General features: G+C 36.3%; 1 protein-coding gene across 3 annotated transcripts; it reads left to right on the plus strand.

Moving 5' to 3' along the window:
• Positions 1–337: 337 nt before the first annotated feature.
• Positions 338–12720, plus strand: ZBTB8B (zinc finger and BTB domain containing 8B). 3 transcript variants are annotated; one of them, XM_075195227.1, is made up of 5 exons: positions 341–424; positions 6055–6109; positions 7606–8535; positions 9078–9256; positions 9787–12720. In XM_075195227.1, exons 3-5 carry the CDS (start codon positions 7632–7634, stop codon positions 10072–10074), a joined length of 1371 nt encoding a protein of 456 aa, XP_075051328.1. In that variant the 5' UTR covers positions 341–424; positions 6055–6109; positions 7606–7631; the 3' UTR covers positions 10075–12720. The 3 variants fall into 3 exon arrangements, with proteins under 3 accessions (XP_075051330.1, XP_075051328.1, XP_075051329.1); XM_075195228.1 differs by having other exon boundaries at positions 350–424; positions 5960–6109; XM_075195229.1 differs by having other exon boundaries at positions 338–424; positions 9078–9911.
• The last annotated feature ends 2443 nt before the right edge of the window (positions 12721–15163 follow it).

Below are 15163 nucleotides of genomic sequence, written 5' to 3' on the forward strand. Positions count from 1 at the left end.
ATAAATGATGATGATGATGATGATTCTTGGATAAATCTTTACAAACTGGTATTGTCCCTGGAATACAGGTACAGCCAGCAACTATAGTTCAGCCTTGAGCTTTATAGGTCATGCATATACATCGCTCTGGAAACACATCTATGTACCGACCCAAGTGAACAGAGACTACTTCAGCTCATTCCTTGCAGCACATAGTGAGTTAATATTCCCGTTCCATAGCAAACAAGCCACCATATATTTTAGAGCACAAGCACTTGCATGCTGGGATTTGTAGTAAAAGATCCAATGAAAGAACTGCCGGGACGTCATGGAAACTACAACTCCCAGTAGTCTCTGCGATCCCCGGTGTTGTCATTGGTCCACTACTAAACTTACGTTGACCTGCGGGGAAGTCTGGTTGCACCGTGCAAGGGCTGACTAAAAGGTGAGGCGATGGGCTTTAATATTTGTGTTATATTATGTAATTAAGGCGATAGATGTGGCCATGGGGATCGTTACAGGTCTGATTATTGGACGTAGCTTCCATAAATTCAGGGCAGCAAAGAACAATTACGCCTATTTTTAGTAAGACCTCCATCGTACCTAGTGTATCATGGTGTATAAACCTTCCTTTAGTACTACAGAGAAAATAACACCTTTGTTAAGGTACACTATAAATTGTGTTTGCAGTGTAAATGGATGAATTAGAATTAATCATCCATCCCAAAAGCTTATGCAATAAACTATCATTTAAATATCCATTTGGCTTCCGTTTGTAATGTAAATTTAGCTGCAACAAAAAAACAACAATGTTTATATTTACCTCTCTTATAGAATATGCTTGATGTATCCTACTCTATTAGGAGGATACATTTACAGTATAATCAACAATTATCTTCTTTTTGTATTAGCAGATGATATAGAGGTTTCTCTATAGTGCTATAGATCCAGGGAGATAAAGTAAACATACATACAAATAATAAAGAAAAATACAATAAAATGGTGTGTACATACTTCAGTAAAAAATAAGATTGATGTAGTGAATTCTGCATTTGTGTTGTCCTGCAGTTTATAGCGCTATGCTGTTCTCCCCCTCCTTCTGATAAGTGGGACTACACTCTCCAGCCTTTATCTGCTGGACTACTTACCTCCAGTCTCTATTCAAGACTGCATCCAGTCTCTTCTGACACCTTCTGCAGCTGCCACACCTGTCATTTCCCTCCGGTCCATGAATCGCTGCGCCCCCTTCTCCTGCCCCAAATATTTTCACAGTGTCCCTGATGCTCTGTCTCTTTCCTTTAGTCACATCTGTCAGGTAAGACAGTTGGTGACAGGAGAAGAAGAAAAGCAGCGATAGCCATGTGACAGGAGAAGGGTTGTCAGGTGATAGATGATTCAATGGAAGGGTGGTACAGAGGCTGCAAATGCTTTGGGGCATTAATCAAGGTAAGTAGTCCAGTACATTGGAGGGGGCAATTATTTCACTGAGCATAGGGGGAGAGAACGGCAGAGAGAAGGCAAACTGTGCGCTGTAAACTGCATAATACCACTTATTCTCAATTTACAACTCTATACTACGACTAGCCAAATTTTGTATTTTACAATGAAAGAACAAAAAACATAATCAAGCATTCTTGGAAATTGGCAAATACTGGGTACCAGGTGACACTAGGTATACCCCCCCACATTTATGTCTTTACAGCACTGCTTCTCTTTACCAAGGACATAACTGTTGGGGCACAGTATTCCACTTCAGATATAAACAAAGTGCATTGTTGTTACAGTTTGCATTGTACATGTATACTTTGGGCCAAAAAACAGAAACTGATCCCATTTTCTCGCCCGTCCCATTAACCTATACTATCCTCACTGCTGGGATAACCACCCAGTGTGCCAAGTTTCATTGGGTTTTACAGTACTTGAATTTCAAAAAAGTTCTATAGCAGCAGTGTCGTTTTAAATAGTAAAACTTGACTGAGAAAATATAGAGTTTTCAGGAGTGACTGTAAGTTTCGGATTTATTCTTTTTTTGTTTCTATCTTTTGAGAGGAAGAGGGGGGGGGGGGTTGTGTTGGTCATAAACATTGCACAAGCTAAATATATATTGGTATTAATGGACCTGGGAGCATCCATCCTTTTAAAATTAACACTAGCTTTCAGCATTTTATCTGATTTATTTGCACGTATGGAACATATAAGAAAGTAGTTATTTTTATAGGACTTATAACAAAATATGCAAATCATCTCTTCTAAAGTATGACTGAAAAATTGAACTTGTTCTGAAAATATTTACACTTGGTGTATAAAGAGAGAGTTTACACTAATGATTCCTCAACTGATGCATATCAAAACCATGCAATTTAGCCTGGCCATGCTAGGTACAAATGTTTGCCATGGCAATGAACGGATTAAAGGGATACTAAAGTCAACAGATTTCTTTATTTGTGGTGTTTGCAGGAAAGTTATGTTCTATTTTTAGGTAAAGACATTTATGTGGGAGAAAGTGAATTTGATTACCCACAATAGGCAGCCACAATTGGTCCTTGGAGGTCCCTTCTGTTTCCTCCCCCTCTCCTCTTACTACCACTCGTTTCCATTCTAAACAAATGTCCGATAAGAATATAAAGTACTTTAACCTGCAGATGGAAAGAAGTGGGATAGAGGTTTTTGGGGTTTTTTTCCGTGAGGAAGGAGAACAAGAACAATTTTAGTGCTTCATTATTGCTATTTAATTAATATTTGTAGCTGGCAATGTCACATAATGTGCTAACAGTCTCTTGGTACAAGTTTTTTTGCATTTCATCTTGCTCCTTCATTTACAGTGTGCTACCAATTACATAGATTGGCCTGGGATTTTGGGAATGCTGTCTGAGATGGGAGCGCAACCCTATAGTATAGTCTAAAGCAGGGGTGGTCAACCTTTTTCTATCAGTGCACCGGCAAAAAATGTTTTCAAGCCCAGGTGTGTGATTATATATATATATATATATATATATATATATATATATATATCCAAGAAATAAACGTTCATATTATGCCACACAATAGTGCCACCAGTTCATAGTATGCCACATACTTGTGCCCCGGATCATGTTATGCCTCAAAGCTGTGCTCCCCCTGTTTTATCCCTCATAGTTGTGCCCCCAGCTCATGTTATCCCTCATAGTTGTGTGGCCCCAGCTCATGTTATCCCTCATAGTTGTGTGCCCCCAGCTCATGTTATCCCTCATAGTTGTGTGGCCCCAGCTCATGTTATCCCTCATAGTTGTGTGGCCCCAGCTCATGTTATCCCTCATAGTTGTGTGCCCCCAGCTCATTTTATCCCTCATAGTTGTGTGCCCCCAGCTCATTTTATCCCTCATAGTTGTGTGCCCCCAGCTCATGTTATCCCTCATAGTTGTGTGCCCCCAGCTCATGTTATCCCTCATAGTTGTGTGCCCCCAGCTCATGTTATCCCTCATAGTTGTGTGCCCCCAGCTCATGTTATCCCTCATAGTTGTGTGCCCCCAGCTCATGTTATCCCTCAGAGTTGTGTGCCCCCAGCTCATGTTATCCCTCATAGTTGTGTGCCCCCAGCTCATGTTATCCCTCATAGTTGTGTGCCCCCAGCTCATGTTATCCCTCATAGTTGTGTGGCCCCAGCTCATGTTATCTCTCATAGTTATGTGCCACCAGCTCATGTTATCTCTCATAGTTATGTGCCACCAGCTGATGTTAGCCCTCATGCTTGCCTGGAGTCAGCATCTTTCATTCCACAAGGGAACCTGGGAGCTGCTTCACTAAAGCAGCTGAAGATGACTGAAAAGTTTCGCCCATCTTTGGCTTCTTTAGTGAGATGGCTGCGGAGCTCTGGCATGCCAGACAGAAGTGGTGCCTGGGTTGCCGACCCCTGGTCTAAAGGCTGCCTTTCTGAGTTCTTTTGACAATGGTAAAACATGTGTACCAAAAGTATTTAAATGTTGTTTTTTTTTAATTTTCCTTTTATTATTAAACAACTGGGATAAGTAAGGGGACAAGTGTACTGTTTCATGAATATTTAATTTTTGTCAATCTAAACTTTTCCTTTTTATTACATTACTTGTCAATCTGTTTAAATGTACTGCATGTGCTATTTGCGCACCTTATGGCATGCATCTTTCCATGAAAATCCAAGTAAACACCACCATAGTCCAAGTGTAAATATTTAGATTATTTGAATGTGCATGGAAAGCCCTCAATATTACCAAGTAATTAAAGATCAGGTTTGCAAGGCCACTGTTATCGTTTTGCACTTTTGAGCTGCACTGAGTGCAAACAGTTGTGCCTACTTAATGATGCCTCCAAATCTTTCCAGTAGGCTTGTCTAAATGTAGTGTGTGCACATTCATAGAACCGACAAATTTGTGGATGTAATTGTGTCACAAACACGGTTTCATCTTTCAGCTGTCATCAATGGCCCCTTTTCTATTGTCCCAAATTAAAGAACCAATTATCAGATATGAACCACGAAGATAAAATAATCAGTTTTAACCACAGCATATCTGTTACAATGTAAAATATTAACTCCCCACTCCTCTACAGATAATAGAATCCATTCTAAATCTTTAAGACATGGAAATATTTTTTCATTACTTATGAACAAGATTAAACACAGATAATTGAGACATCTGTATTTTGTAAACATTACATGTTGTGTTTAACTGTTTTTACTCACCCCTGAGAATCTTAATTTTTTTTAATTTTTAAATGCATTATACTATATTTCAAATGTCACATGATTTTTGCTAACAAGCAATATGGCTTCCTCCACTATTATTGTATTAGTATTGTATTTCTAAATACAAATATGCTGGATTTTTTTTTTACAGAATATTTACAAGGACATAAAGTAAAATGTAACTCTCTATAACATCGGATATGGACTGATTTCAAATATAACATTAATTCACCACTCTTTGAATGCTCGGCTTGTGCAGCAACATAGGGATCAATGATTCCATGCATTGCTGCGTTAGAACGATGTTCACCAATGACTGAGCTCCCCATTTAAAAAAGAACAACAAAATAGCACTTGTATACACAAGCACAAATACTGCAACTTGAATGTTTAAAGGTGTTTTATTAGGCCCGATTATTCTCTTGGAAAATAGTAACTTACAGGTATATTTGTATGTTCTCCCTGTGTTTGCGTGGGTTTCCTCCGGGTACTTTGGTTTCCTCCCACACTCCAAAAACATACTAGTAGGTTAATTGGCTGCTATCAAAAATTGTCCCTAGTCTCTGTCTCTGTGTATGTATGTGTGTGTGTGTGTGTGTATATCTTCGGGAATTTAGACTGTAAGCTCCAATGAGGCAGGGACTGATGTGAATGAGTTTTCTGTACAGCGCTGCGGAATCAGTGGCGCTATATAAATAAATTATGATGACGATGACCAGTAATAATAAAATGGTTAAGAAAGTTGTTTTTTTAATTAACATTTACAAATTACACCAAAACAGTATGGGATAATATGCGTTAAAGTATCTTTGATAAACAAGGGCAGTCAGAAGTTTAAGCACAGTTGAATTGCATGGACAAGATCAAGAAATATGATACATTTCGAATGGGTTGCATATGAGTTTTTTTCTATTTAAGAAAGGCCACTAGTATTATAACTATACGCATTTTCAAAGCAATATTTTGTGGATTAGGCGTTTAATTGGTAATACAGATCATGGAACATACAGTTATAGTGTACCTGAACCTTTATTACAAGTGAAAGTGTCTAATAAAAGGATTACTAGCTATACATTGATACTCTGGCACCAAAGTGATGCATCCCATTTCAATGTGTTTTCTGTAAACATGGAGAAAACTTTCCTGCTAAGCAATAGTTGACTCCACACATCTTAAGATAGAAAAAACCATAATAGAGTTAAAGTTAAACTGTAGCTAAAATACATATTACTCTGTATGAAGAAATCTTTAGTAACAATCTGAAATATGTGTAAAACTTTCCAGGTCTTGTCAGAACACAAGATATTTGATATTGCATTTGCTCCTTGGGGAATCTACAGTATATTCCTTTGCTCTTCTAACTTTCTGTTTTGCTGAAGTCCTAGTGCAAGTCTGTTGAAGGACACGGCAGAAATCCACTCATAACGGCTAAAGGTAAGAGTACAAAGTAAACGTGTTTGCTCTAAGTTAGTTAAAGATGTGAATAACCAAATATATACTCAGTCAGAAACAGGCGCAAACATAAGATGAGACAGGCCGATCGTAGTAAAATTAAAGAATAGGTCACACCAATAACCTATATAATATTACAACCATCAAATAGAGATAATACAAACAAGTGCCAATCTAATAGGAAGAAAAATGATCAGTTCGAAACCAATACAGTCAAAAAAGTCAGTGAACTCAAACACTTTGCCAAACACTCCTGGTACCTAATTGTATCCAGACCAAGTGAAGCAATCCAAAACAAGCTTCCATATAAAAATAAAATAAAAAATAAAAAAGTGATAATAAATATCCACCTTCAACAGACCTGGGATTCCCTCTTATCGAGTCAATACTTGTTACCCAGGCTTAGTGGCCGCTCTGTGATCAAATGTAAAGCGATATCAACTGAGATCCTTAGTCTTGTAGTAAACACGGAAACAATCTCATTCATGTCCCTCCTACCGTTCCTTTAATGCAGAGATCCCAAAAACAGATAAAATCTTCAGAGGATTTCACGGCAGCAGAGTACAGGACATTCGTAATCCATATAGAAAGGAAGAAAATTTCCATGTTGATATCGCTTTACATTTGATCACAGAGCTAAGCCTGGGTAACAAGTATTGACTCGATAAGAGGGAGTCCCAGGTCTGTCGAGGGTGGAGGCTATGTGAAAAGACTGCTTTTCCAATATTCTATATTGAAACTATCGCATATGACATTCTATTGTTATTACTGTTAGGATTGCTACTATTCATGTTTTCAGATACACATTATATATATGTATCCATGGATATACTTTATCTGTGTTGAATTTAAGATATTTTTATATTTATTTTCATTTTATTTTTATATGGAAGCTTGTTTTGGATTGCTTCACTTGATCTGGATACAATTCGGTACCAGGAGTGTTTGGCAAAGTGTTTGAGTTCACTGACTTTTTTGACTGTATTGGTTTCGAACTGATCGTTTTTTCTTCCTATTAGATTGGCGCTTGTTTGCACTATCTCTATTTGATAGTTAAAGATGTAGCTTACAGTTTTGTGAATTCTATATTCCAAATTAAATGTAAAAACATGTTTTCATATTGGAGCATCTTATATTTTAGCTTCTGTTTTTATATTTTAGTACCTTGGAACAAAATATATTGTTTAGCAAATCGTTATTGTGCATTAATTTGTTGATTAACCATTCAGTTTTGTGTCTGGTGGTCGCATTTTTCCTGTTTGTCTATTTCGCTCTCTGTTATAAATAAAAAGATTTAAAAAAAAAGTGCAGTCATGTTTAAGTCTGTACCCTGCAGTGGTTGTGCTGTCTTCCACTGGAAATGTTTGCTATGGAGACATAGGTTAATATAGTTTATATTAATTACCTTATGTTTCACTAAGGTATATCCTTAGAAAGATTTTACAAATTGCCATTCACCAACAGTAGTTATTTTGCAGGTGTCTGGGAGCCACTTCCTGGAGTCATGGAGATGCCGTCGTATTACTCCAAGCTCCTCGGGGAGCTTAATGAGCAGCGTAAAAGAGATTTCTTTTGTGACTGCAGCATCATTGTAGAAGGTCGGATATTTAAAGCCCATAGAAATGTGCTGTTTGCCAACAGTGGTTATTTCCGGGCCATGTTAGTCCACTACATCCAAGACAGTGGAAGGCACAGCACGGCTTCTCTGGACATTGTTACATCTGAGGCCTTCTCAACCATCCTTGATTTTCTATATTCAGGAAAGCTAAATCTGTGTGGGGAGAATGTAATCGAGGTTATGAGTGCGGCGAGCTACCTCCAGATGACTGATGTTGTTAACTTCTGTAAGGCGTACATACGTTCCTCACTTGATATCTGCAGAAAAATAGAAAGGGAGAGTTCCTTTGGACAGGCTGATAGTGGGAGTGATGGTCTAAGGAACGAAAGAGTGTCACTTGGAACCTTAGCAGAAAAAGCAGCTCAACGCAATTGTCAGAAGGAGCCCCCTTGTGGGGACTGTAGTAGCTGCAACTCTGTAGAACTGACGGTGAAGGAACCCACAAGTGTAGGTTCTCCAGGAGAAAAGACTCCCACCAAAGTTATGGAACCCAAAGAGGAATTTGACTCTGATGTGGTGGAAGTAACTGAAGGTCTCCAGCCATATCAGATGCCACCAGGCTTGGAGCAGGGTGCAGAAAGTCCACAGGGTGGACCTGGAATGGACATAGCATGTAATAATTATCACATGAAGCAATTTTTAGAGGCTCTTCTGCGTAACAGCTCTGCACAGAGGAAAGAGGACCCAGTGCACCATTTCCCCCGTGACTTTGAGTCCCGGCAAGAGGAAGGAAGTGTCTCAATGAGCTCCATGATGGACATTCAAGGTGACTGGTATGGTGAGGATACAGGTAATAACACTTTTAGTAATACTTTGTGTATCACATGTGTTGTCCTGGTTTTTTGGGTTTTTTTTCCTGCCGGGTTTGAAGGGCGTAAGCACATGTAGTATATTCTAAAATAGTGGCAGGTAGTTCCAGTTACAGATTAGTCTGACTCTGACATTCTGAGTTCTCTTCTATATAGACAATGAAGCTTAAGGGGACAGGAAAAATGGCTTCTTTTTATATCCGTATTTGCGGGTTCCATTAATATATGAGGACTTCCTTATTTTGTTTTTTTTATTCAAATGTTATTTCTTGGTGTAGCCAAGCAAGCTTTCTACTAATGTATAGTATCTTGTTGAATGATAGAGGTGTAATATATTTTAATTTAGCACTGAGAGAGTGCAGCAGCTAAAACTCATCACAAAGCAAATATGCAGATAGAATTTTTTTTTTGCATATGTTTTTATGATTTTTGGAACACGTCTAGAAGATTTTAAGGTACAGAGAGCTGTAGCCACTAGTAAAAGCTAATAAGTAGCAATGAGTGCTCTTACTTTCTTTTTCAGGGGATGTTTTAGTTGTTCCAATCAAACTACACAAGTGCCCTTTCTGTCCATACACCGCTAAGCAAAAGGGCATCTTGAAACGCCACATTCGTTCACACACAGGAGAACGACCATATCCCTGTGAAATCTGTGGCAAGAGGTTCACACGGCAGGAACATTTGCGCAGCCATTCACTCACTGTGAGTATGTATAGTGCTGTTGTTTGTTCCAGGTTCCTCCTACCAATAAACTATTACAATTATCTCAGACAGGTTTCTGTTATCACTACATTTTGATATCCTCATTAAATGACACGCAAATAATGCATTACTGCCCATACCCTACTCCTAGGATGGTGTGACTGATAACAATGCAACTAAGGGAATCTACACACAGGCACATAAGAAACTTGGTTAATGCAGCTTAACAGGTACTTCAAACGGATTTCATTGAACCCTATGACAGACGCACAGTTCTGCGTTCATGTTGGACATATTATTGACAAGGTAATATAACATGTTGCATTTATTTCCAGTGTTCAGTCCTAATGCTCATGTGTACAATTGGATCTTCCTATGGTTCAGTCAACTTTATTTACAGTGCCAGTCTGGCTGCGTTTGTGTGAAAACATCTGAGATAGAATGTTCTATGGGCACATGAAAAATTCCCATATGTAAAAGCCCTTTATGTTTACTATTACTATGACCTGAATCTTGCAACTCTATTTCAGGTCCATCGATCCAACCGACCCATTATCTGTAAAGGTTGCCGTCGTACGTTTACCAGCAGTCTGTCATCTGGTCTGAGGCGGTTTGGCTTGTGTGATAGTTGTACCTGTGTCACTACTACAAATGATGACTCCCATCACCCAAGTCACACAGAAGCTGCGTCTGACAGTATGGACAAGGATGAGGGAGATGGAGACTGGCCTATTTACATTGAGTCTGGTGATGAGAATGATGTGGCTGAGGAAGATATTGAGGATAAAGAACAAATACACAGAGAGGTATTAATGTGACCCACAGCAAAGGTCATGCCATCACCTCTCTATGCAAGCCATTGAGGTAGCATTGTGACACAAAGCTTATACCGTCCTTTCTGCCACTATTCAGCATCTCAGTGGTCAGCAGTTTCCATGCCTTTTTGGCTATGCACTGTGCTGCTACCCCAGTAGCAGCAGAACATTTTCTATATTACACTTTATCTGTTTTTGGTTTGTTTTTCTGTTTTTTCTTTTCTTGTTTTAGTGCTGTGCACTAAATTCTTGTGTTCTACTTGATTTCAGCTGACCTCTATATAGTTTTAATCTATGTCTCATGAAATTCCCACCAATCATTTACCTCTGACATACAAGAATACTTACCACATTGGTCAATGAAAAAGAGACCGATACCAGCCTGTACTCTGTTAGTACTTTCCTGATATTTTTACTCTAGTTTTCAATTTGAGAGTGTATTTTGAAAATGCCCCAGTCATTTAAATTGGAGGGTGGCATTAAACTTTCAAAATTTTTAGATATTTCTAAATATTGACTTCGCTAGGAATGTTTGACTACATACGTGAATCAAAACTTCATTCGATATCATCATCATCTTATATATTTAACATGGTGTGCAGTAAAGTACTGAAAATGTTGCACCTGCATAAAAGGAATATTTGTACAGACTGTGTGCCAATTTAGAATTTCTTTCAGGATGTTTTATGAAGCTTCATACGAAGAAGTTGAATTCCCAAGATTTTGTGCACTGTAACTTACAGAATAGGGATGACAACCATTTTATTGGCAAAGTGTAAAATGATTGGATTACAGATAACAGTGGTCATGATGTATATATCATGTATGTATGTTTTTCACTATGGTCACAGCACCTTTTTGTATTCAGTCTTAAGGATAGAGCTGCATTGAACAGCAATATCATCATCCTACAGAGACAGGCTGTAGCCGCAAAATGAGACAGAGTTAGATAGTGGAGGGAGCAGGACTGTATAGTCATGTGAATCGCTTGTCAAACTGATGCAAAAGATTGTGCTGTCAAACCAATCTCTAGATGAAATGAAATTCAGACATCAAACTTGAATGTATTAGTTTAAGCCCTTTAAATGAGACAAGGTTCCATTGAGTATAAAACACTAAATCTAAGAATCGTAAAAGCATATAGTACATCTAGCTAGAGAATACTCTACTTTTAAAATTGCTTATGAACTTTAGACTGATTGGACCCATTGACATCCACTCTTTTTTTCTTTTTATGTGTTATCTCTTACTACATTATCTGCCTTCCATGAAATTTGCAATTTTGTACCAAATACTTGAGATACTTTCTGTTGCAGAAACAGGAGAGCATGAACTTAGATTGTATGCTACGTAGAACAAGGGATTCTTTATATTTTTGTGTTGTCCTAATTCTAATTTGTAATGTAATAATACATTTGGTACTGCTCTTTTGAGCATTTTGGCTTCACATAAACCATTCTATTTTAAGTTAGCAACTATTTTGATTATAAAACATTTTTTATTTTGCTTTGCTTTATTATTTTTTTGTTCACAAAAAAATAGACTTGACATTCTATGAATATCTCACAGAATTATTTTATACTGATCTCTTTACAATTTGCAAATTCTGAAACTTTATATATAAGCTCCCCTGTGTCTATATGTCATACATCATAGTGCAAAGTAAAGGGGAGGAAGTGACTATGTAATTTTAAATGTAAATAAGGTATTAAATAAAGGAGTGTTTTTTTTTTTAATGGAAACTCCAATGCATGTCAAGATAGAACTACAATGTAATTAAATAGAATAGAATCTACCTTCACTAAGTGACTGGACCAAATTTCAGTATCTAATAACATTTAGTGCAATGTAGATTTTATTTCTAGAGCCGTAACTCACATTTACTCTGTCTTATCTTTTTATATATGCACACCGCATTTTTTTCTTTTAAAAAATGTAATTAGTAGAGTAAAATTATGAATGCAAATGTAGCCCGTATTTGATATTTATTATTATTATTCAACACACAATGGGAAATAAATCCTCTTATCACTGTTATCATTTGAAGTTTTTTTAATATACATTAATACAAACTGAACTGATATGTTTATGTGAATTTTAAATATTTGAATTAGATTTTCTTATTACAGGACATCATGGTCATAATTGCAGATGTGTAAAAAAACAAACAAAAACAAAAATAAATAAATCTGTTTGTACCCTTTAAACAGGATTATTCTACTACACGCAGTACTATTCTCTATGTTTATAATATCAGCACTTTTAAAATATAAGATCTAAAGCAGAAATGAGTGTTATAATTTTAATAGCAATCCTTTGGTAGTTCTTTTTGCAAAACAATTCTCAGAATTTAACTACAAATTTCAAGTGTATTTAATGATACAGTGACATAATACAAATATATGTAGGTAACTGTTCTTTTAAAAGCTAAACCAATGAAAAAGTGTTAGTATTTTTGTTATTCTGTGTATTAAATGGACTACAAAAATGATCTGTTTGTAGGGGTTGATAATGAGTAATATTACAATTAGTGTTATTATAATATGTCCCCACATTAAAGATCATATTTTATAAAAAGAAAATGTAGATTAAAAACTGGAAATGTAATGTATTACCTACTTGTAAAACGCAAACAATAAATGTAAAATACTAATGGATTTTTACCTATTTAAATATTTTATTATATTTACCAATTGATTTTTATTTTTTTATTACAGGAATACATGTCACATCTGATTAAATTAGTAGATTTGAAAGGAGACTTATTATTATTATTATTATTATTATTATTATTATTATTTGTTTTGATGATTAGAATTAGAAAGCTTTTTATGACTTCCAAATTTTATCTATTCAGTCAAAACAAGCATAGCATTTTAAATGATTAACGTGTAGGGTAGAATTTATAAAAGTTTTTTTGGGTCTTAAACTTTATTTTACGTTCAGAAGTAAAAAAACATCATATTTGTAGCTTTTTTTAAAAAAATTTAATAGATGCATATTTGCATTAAATTGAGTAAAAACAAAAAGCATAATCACAAAAATAAACATGAATTACACTGGCAAATATTAAGCCATTACTCAAACATCCAAATAGTCACCTGGTCCATAGGAATCCCTTCGTTTTAAGCCTGTGGCTCGCCGGGGGACAGTAGAACAAGTGTGTAAGGACTATTATCTTCCAAAACACTAAACCCATTTACTAGGGGGAGTGAACTTTACATTGTTCTTACATAGGTATTATTAATCATTCCCTAGTAGTTATTTCAGATCAACTGTACATGAAAAAGAGGAGTAAAAATTTGAATTATACTTTTAAATTTGAACTTGCAAAAGGAAATATACATCTGCCATATGTTTTAAAAAACATTGTAACAATTTTTAATAATATGGAGTCTTGTGTAAACAGACATTTGTTTTCATTAACACAACATGAACTAAACTACTAATTAGTTTGATATTGGTGCCATGTTATTAAATATACCTTAATTTGCATCATTCTCTATCTGCAAAGTAATGTTATTTGGTTGCACCCATTTAAAAAAAGTAATATGTGAGCAACCTTGATGGTTTTGGTGAACATCCAGAACATAACACGGAAATGTGACAGATATTAAAAACAGACACAAGATATGTCAATAGTTAAATATGTATAAACTAATTAAAAACAAACAAAAACTGTCTTCAATGGGATGACCTGTACTGTAAGACCTTCCAGCAAGAGTTTGAACCTTTGACCCAAATGTTTAAGGAACTTATAAAAATGGTTTCCTTGCTTACCTGAGATTTGCTCCTCTTCTGTATCAGAATTTCCAAAGCCTGCTCCTGAGCCGGAGAAAGCAGAAAGAGCACTAAAAATTATGTGTTTTTTAATACAAGGAAAAGATAGTGATTTATTTAAGATTAGAAATGCACTGGCATGAGTACCCAGTAATGTGATTGGGCTAACTAGGGGTTTGCCTGCACTCTCTTTGCTGGGAAACTAGGGTCCATCCAGGTTGGCTGGCTGAAGTTTGAAACATAAATGATATCATTGGATCCTCCTGATCCCCTTTTCTGTCAGTGAATCTTTAATACATCACTGTCCAATCCTAATGGTATCATACTATGTGTTCTGTACATCCTTTATCCAATCTTGATCTATTCCGAAGAGTACTAGGTCTGTCAAGTTGTAGTGGCTGTATGAGTGACATCTTATAACAATACATCTAATTCCCAGATCAAACCTTTTGTGCATTTAGAACTTTTGTATCAACAGCATTTATAATGCTGTGCAGCTGGCACTCTAAAAAAATCTATAGGTGTGCAGGATGGCTGGCATATATCTTTCCTATTTTGTTTGCAAATGCTGCCTATTGTTATTTTGCCGGATATTTAGCCAGCCTATAAAGGGTGTGATATAAAACTCATCCTTTTGTCACACTTTAACCTTATTGGCTGTGAGTTGAGTGTACATTATTTAATTGCATTTGAGTGATATTTAGCACAAATATCGGTGTCCTTTATTTTGTTTTAAGCTTAAATGTTTTGATCAAAATATGAACCAATTACTCTTAATAATTGTTTTTGTGCTAGACCTAAACATATTTACACTGATGTGGACAATTGCCAATTACAAATATGTTGTGGGTCCTTTTGTTAAAAAGAAGTTACCAGCCATTGACAGTGCATTTAGTTTAATTCATATGGACTAACCCAGTGGTGGGCAAACTCAGTCCTCAAGGGCTACCACCAGTTCATGTTTTTAGGATTTCTTTAATCATGCACAGCTGAGTTAATCTATTTGGCTGGGTCAGTAATTATCCCAGCTGTTTCTACAGACAGTCTGTAGAAACTATTTTAAGTGATGCTACACTTTACTGAATATGACATTTGTTTATTTTTTTCAAATTCTGCTTTTTGCTTTTGAAGTGCATTTCCATTAGGTGATCTTTTGCGTTCACCGTTTTACCTTTATATCTTATCAAGGGGGAGATATAACTGTAGTAAATTAGAAGGACCAGATGAAATTTATAAAACAACGGCACACAGCTCGCAATGTACAGAAGATTGTTTCCTTAACCCATGCAGCAAACAGAACAGAGCCTCCCCT

The sequence above is a fragment of the Mixophyes fleayi genome, chromosome 2, assembly GCF_038048845.1.
Source record: "Mixophyes fleayi isolate aMixFle1 chromosome 2, aMixFle1.hap1, whole genome shotgun sequence".
In the NCBI taxonomy this organism is placed as follows: Eukaryota; Metazoa; Chordata; class Amphibia; order Anura; family Limnodynastidae; genus Mixophyes; species Mixophyes fleayi.